Below are 18954 nucleotides of genomic sequence, written 5' to 3'. Positions count from 1 at the left end.
CTGGAACGCCGCCAAACAGCTGATAGGTGGGGTTCCACTGCTCCGGGAATTCCGTGGGGCGCAGCAAGCACGCCCGTGACTGCAGGCTCATAAGAGGGGTCGCAGGTGGCAGCGGAGAGTGAGAGCCAGCTGAAAAAAGACCCCCTCAGTGTACTCTGGGGGGTCTTGCCATCCAATGCTGCAGCCCAGCTAGGTGGAGGGAAAAGGCAGGAAAACAACAGAGGAGCTGAATGAAAACGAAAATAAAAGCAGCAGAGCTGTAGCTCTGAGTAGCTGCCTGGAGCCTCGCAGGACAAAAAACACTGGGGAGGGGCTTCTTCCTCCCAAACTTAAACTCTAACTAATTTGCATAGTCCTGCCTTGGAGTCATGTGGGTGAAGATAACCCATCTGTGAGATGCCCTTGGACCCAGAGCAGCAGAGAATAAATAGCTTAAGAACAGCTTGCAAAATGTATCATTTTGACTGTACTCTGATACTTTTTAGAGGTTAGGAGTGCAATCCAGATGAAGCTGAGCAGGTTTAAGTTCCACTGAAATTATGGCACTTCAGAATAAAACACTCTGCTGAACTGCCTTTAGTTCCAGAGGGACAAGTCTTCCCAGAATTAAAACCATTTAGCCAAAGCATGTTTCATGTATTTTCAAGTCTCCGAAAAGGTGATAAACAGTTGAAACGTCACTAATGGGATCAAAACAAACAAATATCGCCCCCCCCCCCCGCAATTCCAATCCAGAGGAAAGAGGTTGCATATGTGGCGCAAAGAGTTGCTAGCAGTTCCCTTAAGAGATATGTGCCAGATGCCAATCTTTCACTTACTGCTCTCCCCCACTTAAAGTGAGACACCATTTGACAACCATGAACTCTTCGGTAAAACTATTTCAGGAGCCGAGAAGGAGAGAAGAGATTAAGCCAAAGATGCCAACAACTAAAGTTTAAGATCTTGAACTTAGTAGAAGACTAATTTTATTAATTCTATCACACACAGTCTTATTGTTGCATATTTACTACAGCAACCAACAACAATTATTGTTACACATTTTTTAATCCTCCATGTACCAGCAGCCATCAAGCGGCAAGTCAACGGTGATCCTCCTTACACAAGTTTCAGGACTTCAGCAACCATTACGCCAACCCCATCAAAAATCTCATGCAAAGGGGCCTTGCACATGAAAGCACAAGTGGTGACTATTCTGTTGGTAGAATCCACATGGGCTTCACTCACATCTTTGCAAATGTGCTTGCACCCAAGCTCTTCTATAGCAGATGCTGTTTCAGCATCAGGAAACCTGTGAAAAAGAAAACAAGAATTTCACACAGCACATGACTGATCTATGGAATTCTCTGCCACAGGATGTGGTGATGAACATTCCATGGAGAACAGGTCTATCAATGGTTATTAGTCTGTTAGCTATAGGCCACCTCCAGCCTTAGAGGCAAGATGCCTCCAAATACCAGTTGCAGGGGAGCAACAGCAAGGGAGAGGGCATGCCCTCAACTCTTGCTTGTGGGCTTCCCAGAGGCATCTGGTGGGCCACTGTGTGAAACAGGATGCTGGACTAGATAGGTCTTGACAATCCTAATATTTCTTGCTATTTTTCCCAAGGAGATCCCTATAGCTGAACAATTCATATACAGATCTGGGAGCCAACTGCTAAATTAGATTTTAAATTTTCTTTTACTTGAAAGAATACTTCACATTAGTAATAGTTAGTAATAGTCTGTTACTATTAGTAATAGTCTACTAATAGTCTATCACATTAGTAATAGTTATATTCAGGTTTTTGGGTTATATTTTATATACAAAAACTTTGCAGAAGTGCACTACTCAGGTTTTAATTCTGTTAGAATCTTACATTTCCCCATTTTTAACCTTAATTACCACCACCCACTATATCATTGTATGTCAATCTTCCAGAATGGACAGCATGTTTCATTTCCAGTATAGGAACATAGGAAACTGACATATACTGAGTTGGTCTATCTAACTCAGTATTGTCTTCACAGACTGGCAGCGGCTTCTCCAAGGTTGCAGGCAGGAATCTCTCTCAGTCCTATCTTGGAGATGCCAGGGAGGGAACTTGAAACCTTCTGCTCTTCCCAGAGTGGCTCCATCCCCTGAGGGGAATATCTTGCAGTGCTCACACATCAAGTCTCCCATTCATATGCAACCAGGGCAGACCCTGCTTAGCTATGGGGACAGGTCATGCTTGCTACCACGTGACCAGCGTTATTGCCACAGCCAAGCACTTAGGGATGTGCACGGAACCAGGCAGGGGTGGTTCAAAGGTGGTGGTGGGTCGCACTTTAAGGGCAGGGGCAGGTGCACTTACTCTTCCCTCCGCTTCCTCCCACCCACCCACCGGCGATGTTTTTCAAGGCTCCTTTGGGGTGGAAGTATACCTCCCTGCCGCTCTGTCCTCTCTTTGCCCAGAAGTGCCGGGCGCGCATGCGCTCACTGGGTGCATGCACATCTCACTCATGCGCACGCACGTTGGGCAGGTACTTCCGGGCAAAGAGGGGACGGGGTGGCAGGGAGGTATGCTGCCGCCCCGAAGGAGCCGGTTGCTTGAACTAGTTCTGAGGCCCTTCAAAGGGCCTCTGAACAGTTTCATACACATCCCTACAAGCAATTGCTCTCTTGTCACCTATTTACTTTTCTCAATTATTAATGCAGGTTTACAGATTAAACCCAATTTGATATCCCATTACTTCAGCAATATTTTGCACAGCCCCAAGCCACAATGTCTTTGGTGCTTCAGAGTTTCAACATAAATGAAAAATATCCTGCATTATGTATCAGACATCCCTCTGATTCTGCTGGATACATGTTTTTGATCCTGACTGCAATGTAGTATCACTAGAGCAGATTTTAACCTGGTCCTCTTTAACTGCCATACTTCTTGAAATCTCAGCTCCACACTGACAATTTTTTTACTGGTTCACTGAGAGTATCCATTTAACTACCTCACGCCCATTTCTGCCTACACAAACACACACCCCATCAGCTTTTTTGTGCAGCTCCTTTTCACACAATCACAGACATTAGTAACATTCCAAATTTTGATCAGCTTCTGCTCAAATCTTCCATACTGGAAACCATCAGATTTCATACTTGCATGTACTGAAACCAGTTCAAATCTGGTTCTGTTCTTTTACATCTTAATTCAACGTAATCTGGAGACACTTGTTGCTCCATAAAATTTCATAAGCTTTTCTTATTTAGATTTTTGACATATTTGAATCTGTCCACTTGACTAAGCAATATTCATTCTTGGGCATCACACACATTATCCCATTGTTTGAACTTTCGAGCTAACTCAAAGTTCTGTGGATTCCACCAGGCAGGCATAGCTGTAATTACAGCCGCATGGTGATTTATTTTTCCTTAGCTGAGCACTTCAATCTCTGCTGCACTGCAGTGATTCTTATCCTTGGAGGCTTCTTCTTCCAAATCAGGGCTGCATCTTCTGGACTACAACTCCCATAATATCTGACTATTAGCCACTGTGGCTGGGGATGATAGGAGTTGAAATCCAAAAACAGCTGGAGGGCCACAGTTGTGCAGCCCTGCTCCAAATAAACAGAAAGGTTATTTTTTGTACTGTCATCAACAATAGCTTATTTAAAGATCCTGCTGAACTCCAATTGTGTAGGAAGGCCACAGTAATGTATAGTGAACCAATGGAACTGCACTGCCTCAGCACATCTGGCAACTTTAAATTGTGGCTGGACTCTTTACAAGGGCAGGTTGGTGGGCTAAACCAGACCTCAACAAGTTCTCTTTGGCACTAGGAACCAGCCCAAAAATTCACCGCTTACTTTCAGCAGTGCCCTCTGCTCCATGCCGGGGGGGGGGGCACCGTGCCTTGCTTGCCCCCACCTTGCTTGCACACTCTTCCTTCTACTCACACCCATTAGGCAGGCAATGGACAGACACAACCAGGAGGATGAGTGAGCAAGCAAGGTGGGGGTGGGTTGCTCCCTCCCTGTTCTAGGGATGTAGAAGGAACAGGTAGGGAGGCCCTTTTACAGACCTCCGAACTGGTTCAAAAGTCTGGCGGTTCAAAGGTGTGTGTGTGGGGAGGGGGGGGAGACAGCTTTAGGACTGGGGAGGGCACTCTCACCTCCTCAGCCGAGGTAGTTTAAAATGGTCCTGTGGGGCGGCAGCATATCTCCTTGCCGCCCCGGTGCGTGTTGGACCGAAAGCACCCAGAAGTAACTGGTGCACATGTTGTGATGTGTGCATGTGTACCAGGCACTTCCGGTCCGGTGTGCACTCGGGCTGCCACCTCGTAGGACCATTTTAAACCACAGCACTGGCAGGGGAAACATAGTGGTGGGGGGGAGCACCCTCCCCAGTCCTTAAAGCTACCCCCCGCCCCACCTTCAAACCAGTAGCCACCAGTTCCGTGCACATCCCTACCCTGGTCCTGCTGATCAATCACTTGCCTGAGCCAGACAGATGCCCCTGCTCTGCTCACTCCTCCTGGCTACAGCTATCACTTGCCTCAGATGCCAAGCTTAAGTTTCCAGGCACCACGGCAAACTGGCACCTGGGAATTGTCAAGTCCCATGCTAAATTATTCCCAGTTACTTCTGGCTGCTTAATGGCATTCCATACCAGCACAATTAAGCCCTACAACATTTCGCTGCAGGAGATACTGCCTCCATTCTTTCTCCTTTCCTCCTGAAGGCCTCCAACCTCATGCCTTCAATCTCTGTTCTCTGGGAAAAAGTAGTCCTGTAGAAATGCTGAAGGTTTCATTACATTCCTTATGTGTACACCTATGACATTTTAAATGCACACCTTCAAGTGACTGTGGCAAGCATCTGCCATATAGGGATTCTCAACTACAAGCCAGAATCACCTGCAGCTTGTCAAAAATACACTTGAAGGTAGCCATGTTTCCAGTGTGGAATACCCAGCGGCGCTCTTCCCCCAGGACTTCAGGGCCGGAGTCCAGGGCCTCCACACCTCCTTGGGGCCCCCAAATTCTATTTAGTCTGTCCTGGGTGGTGTGGTCACTGCTGGCCCGCACTGCACTGGGAGGCCAAGTGTGCTTATGACCCGTGCTTTAGAGATGGGGGAGGGAGTGGGGACACACACATGTGTCATGGTGTAGGGGTGTGTGTGTGTAGGGGGGTGATTCTTAACTTGCGGGGGAGGGGGGCTCAAGCAGGCAGGGCGGCCTCCAAACACCTTTAGGTCCAGGCTCCAAAATTATCTAGGTTCACCTCTGGGAATACCATTTATGGCTAGTTTTATAAGAGTATTACTGAATACAGTAATAATTGCTGGATCACACAATGCGTGTGCGCACACAATGCGTGTGCGCACACATACACACAGAGAGACTTAAAGGACAAGGGAAGGATGGCACTCCAAACCATTCACTGTTCCTTACCTTCCATCTATATTTTTGTTGTGGCCAACAGTGACTTCACAGCCTGGAAAGACTTTTGCTGCCAGCACAGGGGAGATACAGCACAAGCCAATGGGCTTCTTTGCACTGTGGAAAGCCTCAAGAGTGGACTTCACCAGTCCATTGACAGTGCAGTTCTTCCCCTCCACAGCCCAGGAACACAAGTTCTTAGCAACACCAAAGCCCCCTTGAAAGAAGAGACACATGAATTTACTTCATGAAGTACTGGGAAGAAACTTTTCCTAAGATAAGACTGCCTGCCCCTCCTCCCCAGGGAATTTTGGGAACTGTAGCTCTGTGACGAGGGAGGACTAAGGATCTCTCATTGAAAAATTCTTGGCACCTTCACCAAATGAAATATTCTTTGTGAGACTCCATGGCAGTTGAGTATAAAACTGATACACATTTGTGTTTTTTATATATATATATATATATATATATATATATATATATATATATATATATATCCCTCTACTTACGAAATTAATCCGTTCCGAATGCACATTTGTAAGTCGAAAAATTCGTAAGTCGAAAAGCGGTTTCCCATAGGAATGCATTGGGAACGGATTAATGCGTTCCGGAGCCTAGAAAAAAGACCCAGACCCCCAGTAAGGCTTGCAAACTGCACAGGAACATTTCTTTTCAAGAATAAACAGGCAGTAAACAGGCAGGCAAGTCAAGGAAACCGCATGCAAAATTCGTAAGTCAAGGAAACCCCATCTAAAAATTTGTAAGTCGAGGAAACCCCATCTAAAAATTTGTAAGTCGAAAAAACCGCATCTAAAACTGGATCTAAAACTGCCGTTTGTAATTCGAAAAATACTTATGTCGAGTAGTTTGTAAGTCGAGGGACCACTGTATATATATATATTTGGTGCATCACAGTTTTCTGCCCTAAATTCCCTTCTGGGACCTGTGACTGATGCATATGTTTCTGGTACTGGTAGTTTTTCCTACAGCCATGGTCTCCAATTACTGATTGGTATGCATCATAGTACATCAAGAATTGGGAATTTCTGGCTGGACAGTTACTATATAGGTGACATTTTGGATGCACCTATAGATGCATACAGAGATGCATCAGGCAGAAGTTCATCAGGGCCATCCCGCAAGTGACCGGGGAGGTTGTACCTGTTGAATGTCTACCTTGACACATCCCTCTCCAGTCCAATGTTGAGCTGAAAGACCAAGGCAAAGTGTGGGTGCATCGAGCCTCATTTCTTAAGGCAGCATGATATATGAGAAAGTCCTTACAGTCTATAAGGTATGTAAGTTCAGATGGGCCCCTTAAGCTGCAATTTCCATGCTTTTTAGAGCACAAGTGAAAATTTTAAGCACCTGAACTCTCATCTTCAAATTACGGGTTTTTTATAATTGAATATATATTCAGTCGAAGAACCAATTTGTGAGAATTCAGGTGGTGCCAAATTTTCATAGGTTAGAAAGAAGAGTACATGACAATTAAAGCAATCACTTTTTAGTAATTTTTTTTTTTTTTTAAAAGCTCACCAGGAAAAATGATTGCATCGAATTCACTAACTTTCAATTCCGCCAAATCCTGGATGTTCCCTCGTGCAAGCCTGGCACTCTCAACTAAAACATTTCTCTTTTCTTCATTTGGATTGCCTTTCAAATGATCTACAACATGCATCTGCTCAACATTTGGCGCAAATATCTTTACCTGAAGAGCAAAAACAAAGAAAAATACTGGGGGAAAGTTTAAATAGAAGCACTATAAACTGATATTGTGAACAAGTAAAAATCAAACTTCAAAGGCAGATTTCAGGAATATTTATGCATTTTAGGCAGCAAGCCATTTAGACAGATAAAACCTTCACATGGTTATTAAAATTGTGCTAAAAGTCAGGAACCGATAATCCTTTTAAAAAAACAACAACAAATTAAGCTCTATTTATTTGATCACCTTTGTGGTATAAGTATGTGTATTCAAAATAGTCTAATATTGCCATCCAACGAACTTACTTGGAATAAGTCCCATTGATATCAGCAAAATTTAATTCGGAGTAAAGATGAAGAAGATCAGGCTATTAATTAATCTAACTTTGCAGAGCATTCTATGTAGCTTCCTGTTCTCAACTTCATTTTAAAAAACTATTGTTTGTGGCTTAAAACCCATAGCTCCATGTTTAGGTTATTTAATGTATTTCTAGTTTATATTTCTAATACAAACTAATAGAATTTCCAATATAAAATAGAGTGACGCTAGGGTTGGTGCATTCCTGGCACATCACCACCCTCTCTGTTTGTTTGAGTTGATCTTTGTGCAAACTAGCCCAATATCCAGTAATTTTGTCAAGTGTCTATTTTCTGGCTCCTAAATGTTTGAGCTGGTTCCTAGATCCCAAGAAAAATGGTCAAGGCCTAGTATGTGGCTTCTACTGATGTACAGGGGCGTTTAAGATGGCTGCAGTCTCTTGGTCCTACAGAAGGAGAGCCACGAAGTCAGTAAGACACATTTCCCACTCGACGGCTTTTCATTGATGAAAGTCTGCACGAGTTGGATTTCACTTACTCAAAACACACTCCCGGAGAAGCCCCTTGTTCTCAGCTTTATACGCGTATAGGGCAAAGTGAGTCACAACTCTTGCAAAAGACCCGTGCAATTATTCAACCGGAAGTATGTCGTTACCTGCAACAGCCGCCACTTCCTGGCTAGAGCGTCATAGGAGTTCTTGACTTGCTTCAATGCTTAAGTGTTACAAGTTAACATTAACCTAGCTACTTCGAAATAACACGCGAGCCAACACCCCAGCAGCCTGGTGAAAAATTTTTTTTTAACTTCAAACATACGGAGATCAACTGGCCCTCGTTGTACAAACTATTACAACCATCCAGGATTTCAATGGAACCCATATCACAGCGCATAATTCAGTTCTATTCCGGGGGCAGGAAACATGCACCCCCTTGAGTCGCTTAGAGCAAGCGCTCAACTAAAAAGGTTCTTTGCTTGGCCCTGCAAATGCCAGCCATTTGCAAATGGCTGGAATTTGCAGGGCCAAGCAAAGAACCTTTTTAGTGTGTGTGTGTGTGTGTGTATGTGTGTGTGTGTGTGTATATATATATATATATATATATGTGTGTGTGTGTGTGTGTGTGTGTGTGTGTGTGTGTGTGTGTGTGTGTGCACCAAATAATTAAATGAGAAGGGAGGCGGTTAGGCTCCTCCAGGCTTGCCAAGGGGCGCGGGTGAAGGCCCCACAAGCAACGGCCATATACGCTTACGAAAATCATCCGTCCGCCTTGATTTGCAGCTTGCTGGGGCTAGCCAAACCTTAGGCGGTCTCACCTCTGCTCCAGCCCAGCTGAGATGAACCAGGGCTGCCGAAGCCTCGTGGATCTCGCTGCCGTCAAAGACGCCGCAACCAGCAAGAACGACAGCCACCCGCTTCCCCATTCTGCCTCAACTCCACTGCTTCGAGGAGCAGGGTCCGCGCAGATCAAGGGGTGTCGCCCTGGCACGCCCCCTACTGCTCTGGAAAGGAACAGGCGGGGAGAGGGGATTGCGCCTTAGTGTAAAAGCGAAACCAATCCAAGACGTCCAGCTCGATCTTTTGGCTCCTTTGCTCAGAAGTCCCACCAGTTGCAGCGGGGCTTATTCTCAACAAGGAAGTGCTTAGTCGCACGCCTGTATGTGTAAGTCTGCGTAAGTGCCCACTATCTCTCTCTCCCCCTGAGCACAACTTCCTCCGAGGAAAGGAAGCATGGAGTAAGTTCGAGCGTCGAGAGATTTTGTTGCACCCCGTGTAGGCACTTAGAGCCTCAAGGTACCGAGGAGGAAGAGACCGAAGTCTGGATCTCTTGACGCTTCGGCCACACACACCGCAGCAGGCATCCGCGAGGAGCGTGTGTGCATCAGGGCTCCCTGACTGTCATGTGATGGGCTGACCTCCCTCAGCTGACTTGCAGGGTGTCTGTGTGCAAGCAGCCGCAAGACGGAAGCACAGCGCAGCAATCTGTCCGAAGAGAGGGGTGTAGCATAACTTTCCCCAGTCTGCTGCGTTGCTGGCGATTTGCTTCCAAGGGCAGGCGGTGTTCCGATGGGGGAAATCTCGATGGCGTCAGGCTGGTGGCTGCTGCTGCTGCTGCTTTGGCTGCTGCAACTGGGGATTCCTACTTGCTTGACTACGGGCTGCTCGAGTCAGGGACAGTGGCCGGTGCCTTACAGGTGAGTCGACTGCACACAGGCTGGGTGCCGGCACTGCCGGGGGGCTGCGGCAGTCCTGCAAGGTTTCTGCTTCAGGGTGTGTAAGCTAACACAGCCACCGCAGAGGGATCGGTGTTTTTCACACTCGGTTTTTACTTTGCATCTCCTCCTTGACTACAATCATTAGCATGATAAGTGGCATGCTCAGGAGCCCCCCGCCCCCAATTGGCGAGAAGGAAAACACGGAGCCTGCCATGTGGACCTGCAGAAACAAAACTCGAGAGCAGAGGGGAGGGGCTGCTTCCCTCAATGCTGCGAGTGTGATTCGACGTGGCTTCGCTCAACACTTACCCCACAGCATGAAGCCACGTGCGAATAACTCCCTGGCAAACTCACGGTAGAGCCTGAGGTGTGTAAAAATCCTTACAGTATAGCCCGATTTATATTGGGGTGTAAAAAAAAAAAATCCACTTTTTGTGTTGGTCTTTGGGCAGCTTCAACCTCTTAGTAAACCCGCGGTAAAGCCTGCTGTCTAATCCCATTTGCATCTGACGTTTACCATCACTGTTTACATTATGGCTGGATCCAGAAATGTTGTCTTGAGGTGCCCTAAAGGTGCCCAGGGTAGTGAGAGGTCAACAGCCAGATCCTATAGGCTATTGGGTAGGGGTTTGGGGTGGGGGGGCATGGATGCTGTCGACTTTAGTAGGTTTGATCATCTGCATTAATGTATTTGGATTGCATGTGGGGGAGAAAAATTAAACCAATTTATAAAACATCAAAGTTACAAAAGTAAAACAGTTACTCAATAAAACTATTAGACAGGCACTGGGGCAAATAAACTATATAGCAGCATCAGGAAGAACAATAATCAGGAATGTCATGGCCCCAAAAAAGGGCAGCTTTTAGTTGCTTCAGAAAGGCTGTGCTGGAAGTTCATCCACCTCCTCCCTTGATAAGGAGAAGGCATGATGTGAAGGGGAGTAGCATGTGCTTGTGTGTGTCCTTAATCTGTGGATAAGAGTCAGCTTGGATATATCATCCAAACTGGGCCAGTTCTTCTCAACAGAGATGGTGCATATACATTCAGTTGCTTCATCAAGTGTTAAGTAATCAATTCATGGGAGACTTAATTATGAACATGCATGTGTGAAATGGCTCCATGAGAAGGAGAACTCTGTGCAGGCAAGGAGCAAGTTCCAGTTTTCAGCCTACTGTGTGCATGTAAGCTTTTCTTTAGAAAATGAAATAAATTAAATTTATTTTAATGCAGGCGTTTTGGTTACCGTCCTAAAACAGATCCTTTCTGTCAAGCTCGTTACACTTTCTGCCCATCTAGCTCTCCCATTCCAGCCATGAATGATAAAGATGTCCTTGAAGTATATCGATTACAGGCTCCTGTCTGGGAATTCAAATTTGGAGATCTCCTTGGTCATGTGGTAAGGTTTTCTTTCTTGCTTTTCTTTCATCTCTGTCCTTTTATGCTTTTATTATTATCATAATCAAGCTTGAACGTTTTAAAAGTGTAAGACAAAATGGATTTCCATAAATGAATTAATTTGAAACCTAGTGAATGCCTTTAGAAAACATTTATGTGTCTGTTATTACTCTGGCAATTATTGGGTCCTCTCCAGGAAGATTTCCTCACATTTTGGGACTCTGTCAATTTTTTCCTTCTTAGAACTAACATTAAACTTTCAGTTAAAAACATTGCCCTGGCCTGTGCCAATTGCTGGCATAGTACAGAGACAGCATTAATTAATTTTCTTCTTTAGGTATTAAACATGCAAATGTTGCTTTGACTTGGGGCCAATTGCCTGCAGAAAAATCACATGAGGGCATCTGATGCCAACTATACCATTTCCCAGAATGATTTGTTGATTTAAAATGTTGATAGCTTGCCACCAATATAAAGGCTCTCTCTCTCTCTCTCTCTCTCTCTCTCTGTGTGTGTGTGTGTGTGTGTGTGTGTGTGTGTGTGTGTGTGTGTGTGTGATGAAAAACAAAAGAACAAATCAGGCTTGAGTCACTTTGACAATCTTAGTTGGGGTTTTTTTAAAAGAATACCATAAACTACTTTACTCCTGCTAACCGGGAAAGAAGGCACCCTTCCAGTGATGCTTCTCTTATATTTAGCAAAGGGAGTGCAACTGCTCCTATTCTGCTCAGGGTAGATATAGAGTCTCTCCAGTGACTGTTGCTGGGGCTCCTTTGTGCTTTGTTTTAGACTGCGAGTTCTTTTGCTATGTAACTGCTTACAGAATTTCTTTTTAATTGAAGAGAATACAGAAATATTTTTAGTAAAACCAAGTACTTTGGAGAAAGCGATTTTCAATTTTTTCGTTTTAGATCACAATTAGTCTGCATCATAAACTGTGTCTTACACTTGTTTTCTTTGTTTCAGAGCTCAGCTCTGTGCAAATTCATATGCCCATTGATTAGGCTTAGGCACTTGATTAGATTTCATGCTGTACATTGTTCTTGATTTGATTAATATTTCTGTATGCCACTATGAGATTATGCTGGCTGAGCACTGTGATATATGCATATAAAAACAAATGAAAGCCCTTTGAACAGGAAGCTTGTCTTCTGTGAAGATTATATATTAGATGGAGCTGGTGAATTTGCAAACCAGTTTGGTTGTTTCTCTCTTTCAGAAAATCATGCATGATGCTGTTGGTTTCAAGAGCTCCTTAACTGGGAAGAACTATACAATGGAGTGGTATGAACTCTTCCAACTAGGAAACTGCACATTTCCACATCTCCGGCCTAATGTGCCTGAACCTTTCTGGTGCAACCAAGGGGCTGCCTGTTTTTATGAAGGAATAGATGATGCCCACTGGAAAGAGAATGGGACCTTGGTCCTGTTGTCCACAATCTCAGGTAAAAATCCAAACTTTTATACTTTGATCATGAGCATTGTTTATGCAGTCTGCATTCAGAAGTGTTTACTTCTGAGCATTATTGATCATTATGCTAAGGTTCTGTTCCTGTTCATTCAAATGAGGAGTTCAGGATGATCTTGGAACACTTCCTGGCTGATATCCAGGGTAGTGAAGCAGCTTGTAAAGCTGTACAAAGTTATGGTGTTTCACTAAGTTGCACAACCAGGAATGTTTTCTTTTTTTCTGGACGTATACAAAATTGCGTGGTGTGTTGCATAGCCAGTTGTCAACATCTCCTGCTAGCTCAAGGACTAGTCTGGAACACACATCCCCTTTTTTTGTGCTAAGTCTTAGTGCTAGCACAACCCCATCACACTGATGCATGTCCAGAGCTCTCTTGGATGTATTTGCATGTACTGGTCCAAACAACAGTAGATTCCTCGAAAATGTTGCTCTCCCAATTCAGTGAGGAGTAAACTGCTGCTGTTCTCCACTGTTTTATCCCCAGAGCAGCAGTGGCTGTCCCTTGCAATAAGGAAAGGAGGGTGAAAGAGTCTGGGAGGGCTGAACTAGCTACACTCTACTCTTGTGTTGTCTTTCAAGCATCTCATGGGGAACAGAAGTAAGCTAAGTTTATATACATGATGACTTTTGCTCATCAGCTGTGACTCCTGTGTTGGTAAGAGACATCCAGCAGTAATTCGGGGTCAATCGTCAGTGCAAATGCACCCATTGTTTACGTGATCATGTATACAGGATGAAAGAGAGGTGCATCATGAGCCTATGTTGTTGCTTGGGCTTGTGGATTCTCTCAGCTTGCTTTTGAGAGTTTCTCTCTCTTCAGTCTCTGATTTGCTACTTGAATGTCTACACAGAGGCTGAAGTGAATGTAGAGATTGTTAGCCCAGGATGAGACATCAAGAGGAGAGCTGGTCTTGTGGTAGTAAGCATGAATTGTCCTCTTCGCTAAGCAGGATCTGCCCTGGTTTGCATTTGAATGAGAGACTACATGTGTGAGCACTGTAAGATATTTCCCTTAGGGCATGGGGCCGCTCTGGGAAGAGCACTTGCATGCAGAAAGTTCCAAGTTCCCTCCCTGGCTTCTCCAAGATAAGGCTGAGAGAGACTCCTGCCTGCAGCCTTGGAGAAGCCACTGCCAGTCTGGGTAGACAATCCTGAGCGAGATGGACCCATGGTCTGACTCGGTATAAGGCAGGTTCTTATGTTCCTATGACATCCAATTTAAAGACTGAAGTGGCCTTCACACAGATTTCTTCCTTCCTTCCTCACTTTGGAAAGCTTCCCGAACATTGCCAGAAAAGCCCAGAATTGTTAAACAAGAGTATATATTGTATATTCTGAGAAAAATTAACTAATCCTTTAGTATGAAATGCTAGGGAAGGTTCCTGTATAATCATCCTCTTTTTACAACTAGTGGTTCTAGCTGTGTTTCAGTGTTTAAGCACACAGTAAGCAAGCCCCACTAAATTCTATGGCATTTACTTCTTAGTAAATATGCATAAGATATAATGTTCTGAAACCTAGGGAATGTGTACGTTATCTGGTCATTGCATATGAGGATTAAGCATGAAGGCCAAATAGTGCCCACTAAAATATCTATTTTGGGGACTGAAAGAAACCTACAAAAGCATTATTTATTGAGAAACTGAGACCTGACATTAATGCTCGGGAGCCATGAAGTTTATTAACCTCTGAGAAAAATCAGGTGTTCCCCTTCTCTCCCCACCCATTATCTCTCCACCAGTCAGGAAACTGTATTATCGTGTCTAAGGAATTCAACATGCTCGTTTGTTTTAACTTAACTGAGGCTGGTGTGTCACACCAAAATGTCTTATGGTTTTATGTTTACCAAGTTTTTGTTTTTCTTTGCACAATAAAAGGTCTTTTTGTTGAGAGTTTGAAGTTAATATGCTCATTGCATTACCGAGATATCGACTGATTAATAAAAATTAAATTGGAAAACAAAATCTTCATCCATCCCTTCCCTGTTCACCACTTTACCCTGATTAAGTGTTACATCCTCATAGACCAATTCAGACAATCTTCCTAACCATGGTTTGGAGGTTAGTGCTAAATATACTAGTCTGATTCAAACATCGTAGCAACCCATGGTTAGAGGCAACGAGGAAATGGAATAGAGGAAGGAAACCTGTAGCATGTTTTGAACCGCTAAATGTTAGTTTGGAGTACTATTTTATTGAGGTAAGGTGGATGTAATTTTAACCATGGATAGCACTAAAAAGGGAAGGAAGGAAGAGTGTGAGTAGGAGAGATGAAAGGGAAGGGTTATGTAAAGTTGAAGGCATTCCTATTATCTTAGCTATGGCTAAAGTAAGTATGATTTAATGCAGAATTGCAAATGGGCAGTGTGTAATTTTACAAGATAGTAAAAATAATTATTTTTACACTTAATTTGAGCATAAATATAGGGTTTTCAGTTCTGTGAAGAGAAGCTCATGCTGAAACTCCCTCTCTCCATATTTTGACCACAAAATGCACCCTTAGGTTTTGTATGCCTGTGTATAAGCTGCCCACCTGTACTTTGCATGTCCATCAGGATGGCCTGATCAGCAGGTCGGGCAAGCTATCCATCCAGAAGGAAATGTTCCTCCTCCTAGATGAGTGGCTTCTTGCAAGGCTTGCTGTAAAATGAGTACATGGCCATTTCCTCATGTTAAATTTGATTTGGGACTCTGTGCTACAGAAATCTGTCACACACTGTGCTATAGGTAGGGCTGTGTGCATTGCAATCTGTGTTCTCTCTAAGGTGCATGCCTGCGCACCAGCTTCCAGACCCCCATGCAGGCCCCCACCATTGCCACCCAACTGCCCAGGAAGCATTATTGCACTTCCCCCTCTCCCCAGCCAGGTCGCTGCCACGCCACCGCCTCCTGCCCCCTCCCCCCTGCAGATCTTATGAGATTTGAATCATCTAGAGGAGGACAAGAGGAGGCAGCTCCCCCGCCCAGCCAGACAGATAGAGCCCAGAGAGATTGGGGCTGGGGGAGGACAGGTGGCAGCAGCAGCAGCTTCCTCCCCCCCGCCCCCCGTAGCTCAGATGGAGCAGAGAGAGGAGGGCAGGAGGTGGCAGCAGATCCCCCTCGGCAGCGACCAGAGCTGGGGAGGATGAGAGGCAGTGGCAGCTCTCCCCGGGGAAAAAGCGTTTTAAAATTTGGCATGCAAATAATAACACTCACAGTCATTAACGTGTGTGTGTGAGTGTGTGTGTGAGAGAGAGAGTTATGTGCGCACACAGACTTGATGTTGCCACCCAGGACAAAACTCTTTCTACTCACTGATTTTAAAAATTAGAGGGAACGCTAACTGCAATATCCGAATGATAAAAAGAAACAATCAAAACAAAGCAAATCTCTGTTTTAGGCCTTGACCAACAAAAATTAAAACAAATATATTATACAAGAGTGCCATATAACCAGTACATGCAACAGGTAATTGCATAATACTTCTAGATGGCCAAGGATGTGGGACTGCATGCCCTGCATAGCTCATAATTTGCCTCTCCATAACTAGCAAGAGCAAAATAAACAGAATTTAGCAAATGTTTTTGCATAGAATTTCATTTCTTTTTTAGCTGAACATACTTGCAGTTGTGCCCTTAGGATTCTCAATGTAATGCCAGCTGTCTCTTTTCTTCTTCCTGTAAGTGTGATATATACTATTTTCTCTCTGTTACAGGAGCTATTTTTAATCAAATGGCAAAATGGGTGAAATATGACAACGAAACTGGCATTTACTATGAATCGTGGACAGTCAAAGACAGTCCAGCTGAGCATAGCAGAGTGTGGTTCGAGTCTTACGAGTGTTCCAAGTTTGTACTCAGAACGTATCAGAAGCTGGCTGAATTGGGGGCTCTTTTTAAGAAGATACAAACTAATTACACCACCATTACCCTCTTCAGTGGAGAGCCCATTTGTTTCGGGAATGAAACATCTATATTTGGACCGCGAGGAAACAAGTCGCTAGCCATGGCAATTAGAGACTTCTATTCTCCCTTCAAGCCTTATCATTCAGTCAAAGAGTTCTTCATAAACTTCTGGCGCATATTTGATGAAGTGATTCTGAACCATCAGTTTTATCTCTTTTACAACCTTGAATATTGGTTTTTGCCCATGAAATATCCTTTCATTAAAATAGCCTACGAAGAAATTCCATTACCCAATTCAAACACCACAAGATCTAGCATGTAGTTTTCCCTACTCAAACAAACATTGATCACTTAGGACGTTCCCAAAAGATGGTTATTGCAGTGTTCTGCAAATGCTGGTAGATATCTACCAATACTGAAAAGATTGCTTTCCTCTAGTGAAGACAATCATCTGAACTGTTTTATCTTATGCTGAACAAACAAAAGAAGTCTTTTGCACAAGGCCTGGCTGCCAAATACACATTTAGTGTAATTTTTTTAAAGTGTTGACCGGCATTCTCCACCAAAACTCTGCCATATGCCTGTTTCAAATGGCATACCAATTGCATTTCACCCACAAGTAGTTTTCTTGTGTGATAATTACTTGCATACTGAAGAGTCTCCACTTTCATCTTTGCCCCAGTTCCCCTTACCATAACACTCTGATATGGGATGATAATTTTAGAGGTTCAAAACAGAGTTGGCACACACGAGTCTGTTAAGTCCGCAATTCTTTCGGAGTGAGGAGTTAACAGTGGACAATCAAGCTGAAGAATGAACTAAATGTGTTTTGCTTTTGTGTCAGAAGATGGGCAAATGAGTCCTCTTCATTAAAAAAAAAAAGGAACCACAATTTTGAACCTCAGAATTCACTGGGTAGCAGTTGTTCACATTGTCAGAAACCTAAGAATACCAAAGCCACACCAGACCACACCCCCTAAATTATATATTCACATTGCTTTGTAATGAAGTTTACATGCAGGTACATATAATTTCTACCATCTCAAAAGATTTGAAGAACTGAGGCAATTGGATGTATTATGGAGACACCAATACTTGCAGAAACCCTTTTAGATCTGAAAACCAACATCCCTTAGTGAGTTTCCCATTCTCAACAATATGGCTAGCAGCTATGAAACTTGCCGTGGACATGTCAGTCACCAGTACGAGTGCAATGTCTAGAGTGGCCCTTCAAATTGTTGCCTGAATGAAGTGACCCTTGCAGAGCCAATTGGTTGAAGCATAGAAGAATGAGCGCACCACATATGCAGTTTGCAATAGTACTGTTCAATGAAAACACAAAATAATGCTAAGATGACTGAACATACCTTCCTCTCTCTGCTGTCAGCCAAGGAAGGGGCATAGTAAACTGGGCAGCAGCTCAGGGACAGACCCCTGCTGACCCATTTTTCTATCTTCCACCAGGGCAACATTCCTCCTGTTTGCCCCCGCCTTGTTCCTGCCTGTGGCAGTGGAGGCCAGACTCTGCTGGCCACACTCAGTCCGCCTGCATTCATTCTCTTGCCCAGTTCCAGGAAGGAAAGCCCAACAGCCTCCTCACCTTCAGCCCATGAAATGCTGCATGAGAGAAATGAGGGCAATGGAGTGGGGTGGCAAGGTTCCTTGGTGGCCCCCCCGGCTCAGGGACACTCGTAAGGTATGTTCTAGAAAGAGCAAGGATGCACCTGGTCAATTGAGGGGAATTATTACTCATCATAGGTAACTAGATGAGACATGAGTGTTAAATTAGTGAGCTGCTGTTGACTGGAATTTTCAGTGTGGTGGTGTGTTCCCCCCTCCTGCTGCCAGCTAATCTGTGCTGTTTTTTGATTTATTTTGCTTTTCAGACTAGCATCAATAATTTGTCCTCTATGGTGTTTATAAAACTGCTAATAAATTAACTTTTTAAAAAAACAAATTCTCATTTTAAACTTAGAATCTTAGTAGTTTTTCTGTAATTGCTTTTTCTTACAGATGTGCTGCCACATTGAATTAATATGTGAACCCCCATTAAAGAAATGTCTAACTTCCACACTATAATTTCTCCAGGGGAGGTCTCATTCATATGTTAGTTATACTCACACAGTCACTATTTCTCAGGTCTGGTTTTCTCATGCAAAATGAGAATCTAGTGAGCTTTCATCAGGTTGCTATGAACAACATAACTAAAATATTTTGTTATTAAATATAACTGAAAATATTGTAGAAATAACAAATGCAACTCAATTTTCTCCCACTTCTGGTTCAATTTGAAACCAGGCAGGCGCAAAAGGCTAAAGACTCTCTCTCTCTCAAGCTTTCTCACCCTCCATGGCGATCAACAGTTTTTACATACAGGACCAAAACATGTGATAAATGCCACCACATCTAGTTTTGCTCCTAAGACATCACCACTACTTGCTCTTTAAAATGCAAGGCTTCATTGATAATTGAAATGCTGCTGCTCCTGCTCAAAGAAGCTCTTGAAACAGAAACACTCTCTTACAATTCCATTGCTAATCAAAAACTGAGGGGAAATTAAGAAACGGCAAAT

General features: G+C 43.8%; 2 protein-coding genes across 5 annotated transcripts; one reads left to right on the top strand and one right to left on the bottom strand.

Moving 5' to 3' along the window:
- Positions 1-933: 933 nt before the first annotated feature.
- Positions 934-8994, bottom strand: LOC128351692 (glutamine amidotransferase-like class 1 domain-containing protein 3, mitochondrial). Of its 3 annotated transcripts, none has more exons than XM_053311439.1 (4): positions 8733-8994; positions 6935-7106; positions 5408-5612; positions 934-1288 (listed from the first exon to the last, which is right to left on the bottom strand). In XM_053311439.1, exons 1-4 carry the CDS (start codon positions 8838-8840, stop codon positions 1096-1098), a joined length of 678 nt encoding a protein of 225 aa, XP_053167414.1. In that variant the 5' UTR covers positions 8841-8994; the 3' UTR covers positions 934-1095. The 3 variants fall into 3 exon arrangements, with proteins under 3 accessions (XP_053167414.1, XP_053167415.1, XP_053167416.1); XM_053311440.1 differs by lacking the exon at positions 8733-8994 and adding an exon at positions 8669-8692; XM_053311441.1 differs by lacking the exon at positions 8733-8994 and adding an exon at positions 7959-8088.
- A 384-nt stretch (positions 8995-9378) lies between these two features.
- Positions 9379-18339, top strand: CLN5 (CLN5 intracellular trafficking protein). Of its 2 annotated transcripts, none has more exons than XM_053311438.1 (4): positions 9379-9611; positions 10930-11029; positions 12248-12473; positions 16193-18339. In XM_053311438.1, the coding sequence occupies exons 1-4, from the start codon at positions 9484-9486 to the stop codon at positions 16702-16704; spliced, it is 966 nt and encodes a 321-aa protein (XP_053167413.1). In that variant the 5' UTR covers positions 9379-9483; the 3' UTR covers positions 16705-18339. The 2 variants fall into 2 exon arrangements, with proteins under 2 accessions (XP_053167413.1, XP_053167412.1); XM_053311437.1 differs by having other exon boundaries at positions 10864-11029.
- The last annotated feature ends 615 nt before the right edge of the window (positions 18340-18954 follow it).

This window comes from Hemicordylus capensis, chromosome 3, assembly GCF_027244095.1.
Source record: "Hemicordylus capensis ecotype Gifberg chromosome 3, rHemCap1.1.pri, whole genome shotgun sequence".
Taxonomy (NCBI): Eukaryota; Metazoa; Chordata; class Lepidosauria; order Squamata; family Cordylidae; genus Hemicordylus; species Hemicordylus capensis.
This window is presented reverse-complemented; position numbering and strand designations above follow the sequence as displayed.

Bases quoted from the DNA above. Each gene is read 5' to 3' on its own strand.
- LOC128351692 (XM_053311439.1), bottom strand. From the start codon at position 8,840: ATGGGGAAGCGGGTGGCTGTCGTTCTTGCTGGTTGCGGCGTCTTTGAC. The intron at 7,107-8,732 runs GTGAGACCGCCT...TTTGCTCTTCAG, and splicing joins TCAGCTGGGCTGGAGCAGAG to GTAAAGATATTTGCGCCAAA. The intron at 1,289-5,407 runs GTAAGGAACAGT...TCTTTTTCACAG, and splicing joins AACAAAAATATAGATGGAAG to GTTTCCTGATGCTGAAACAG.
- CLN5 (XM_053311437.1), top strand. From the start codon at position 9,484: ATGGGGGAAATCTCGATGGCGTCAGGCTGGTGGCTGCTGCTGCTGCTG. The intron at 9,612-10,863 runs GTGAGTCGACTG...ATTTTAATGCAG, and splicing joins CAGTGGCCGGTGCCTTACAG to GCGTTTTGGTTACCGTCCTA. The intron at 11,030-12,247 runs GTAAGGTTTTCT...TCTCTCTTTCAG, and splicing joins GAGATCTCCTTGGTCATGTG to AAAATCATGCATGATGCTGT.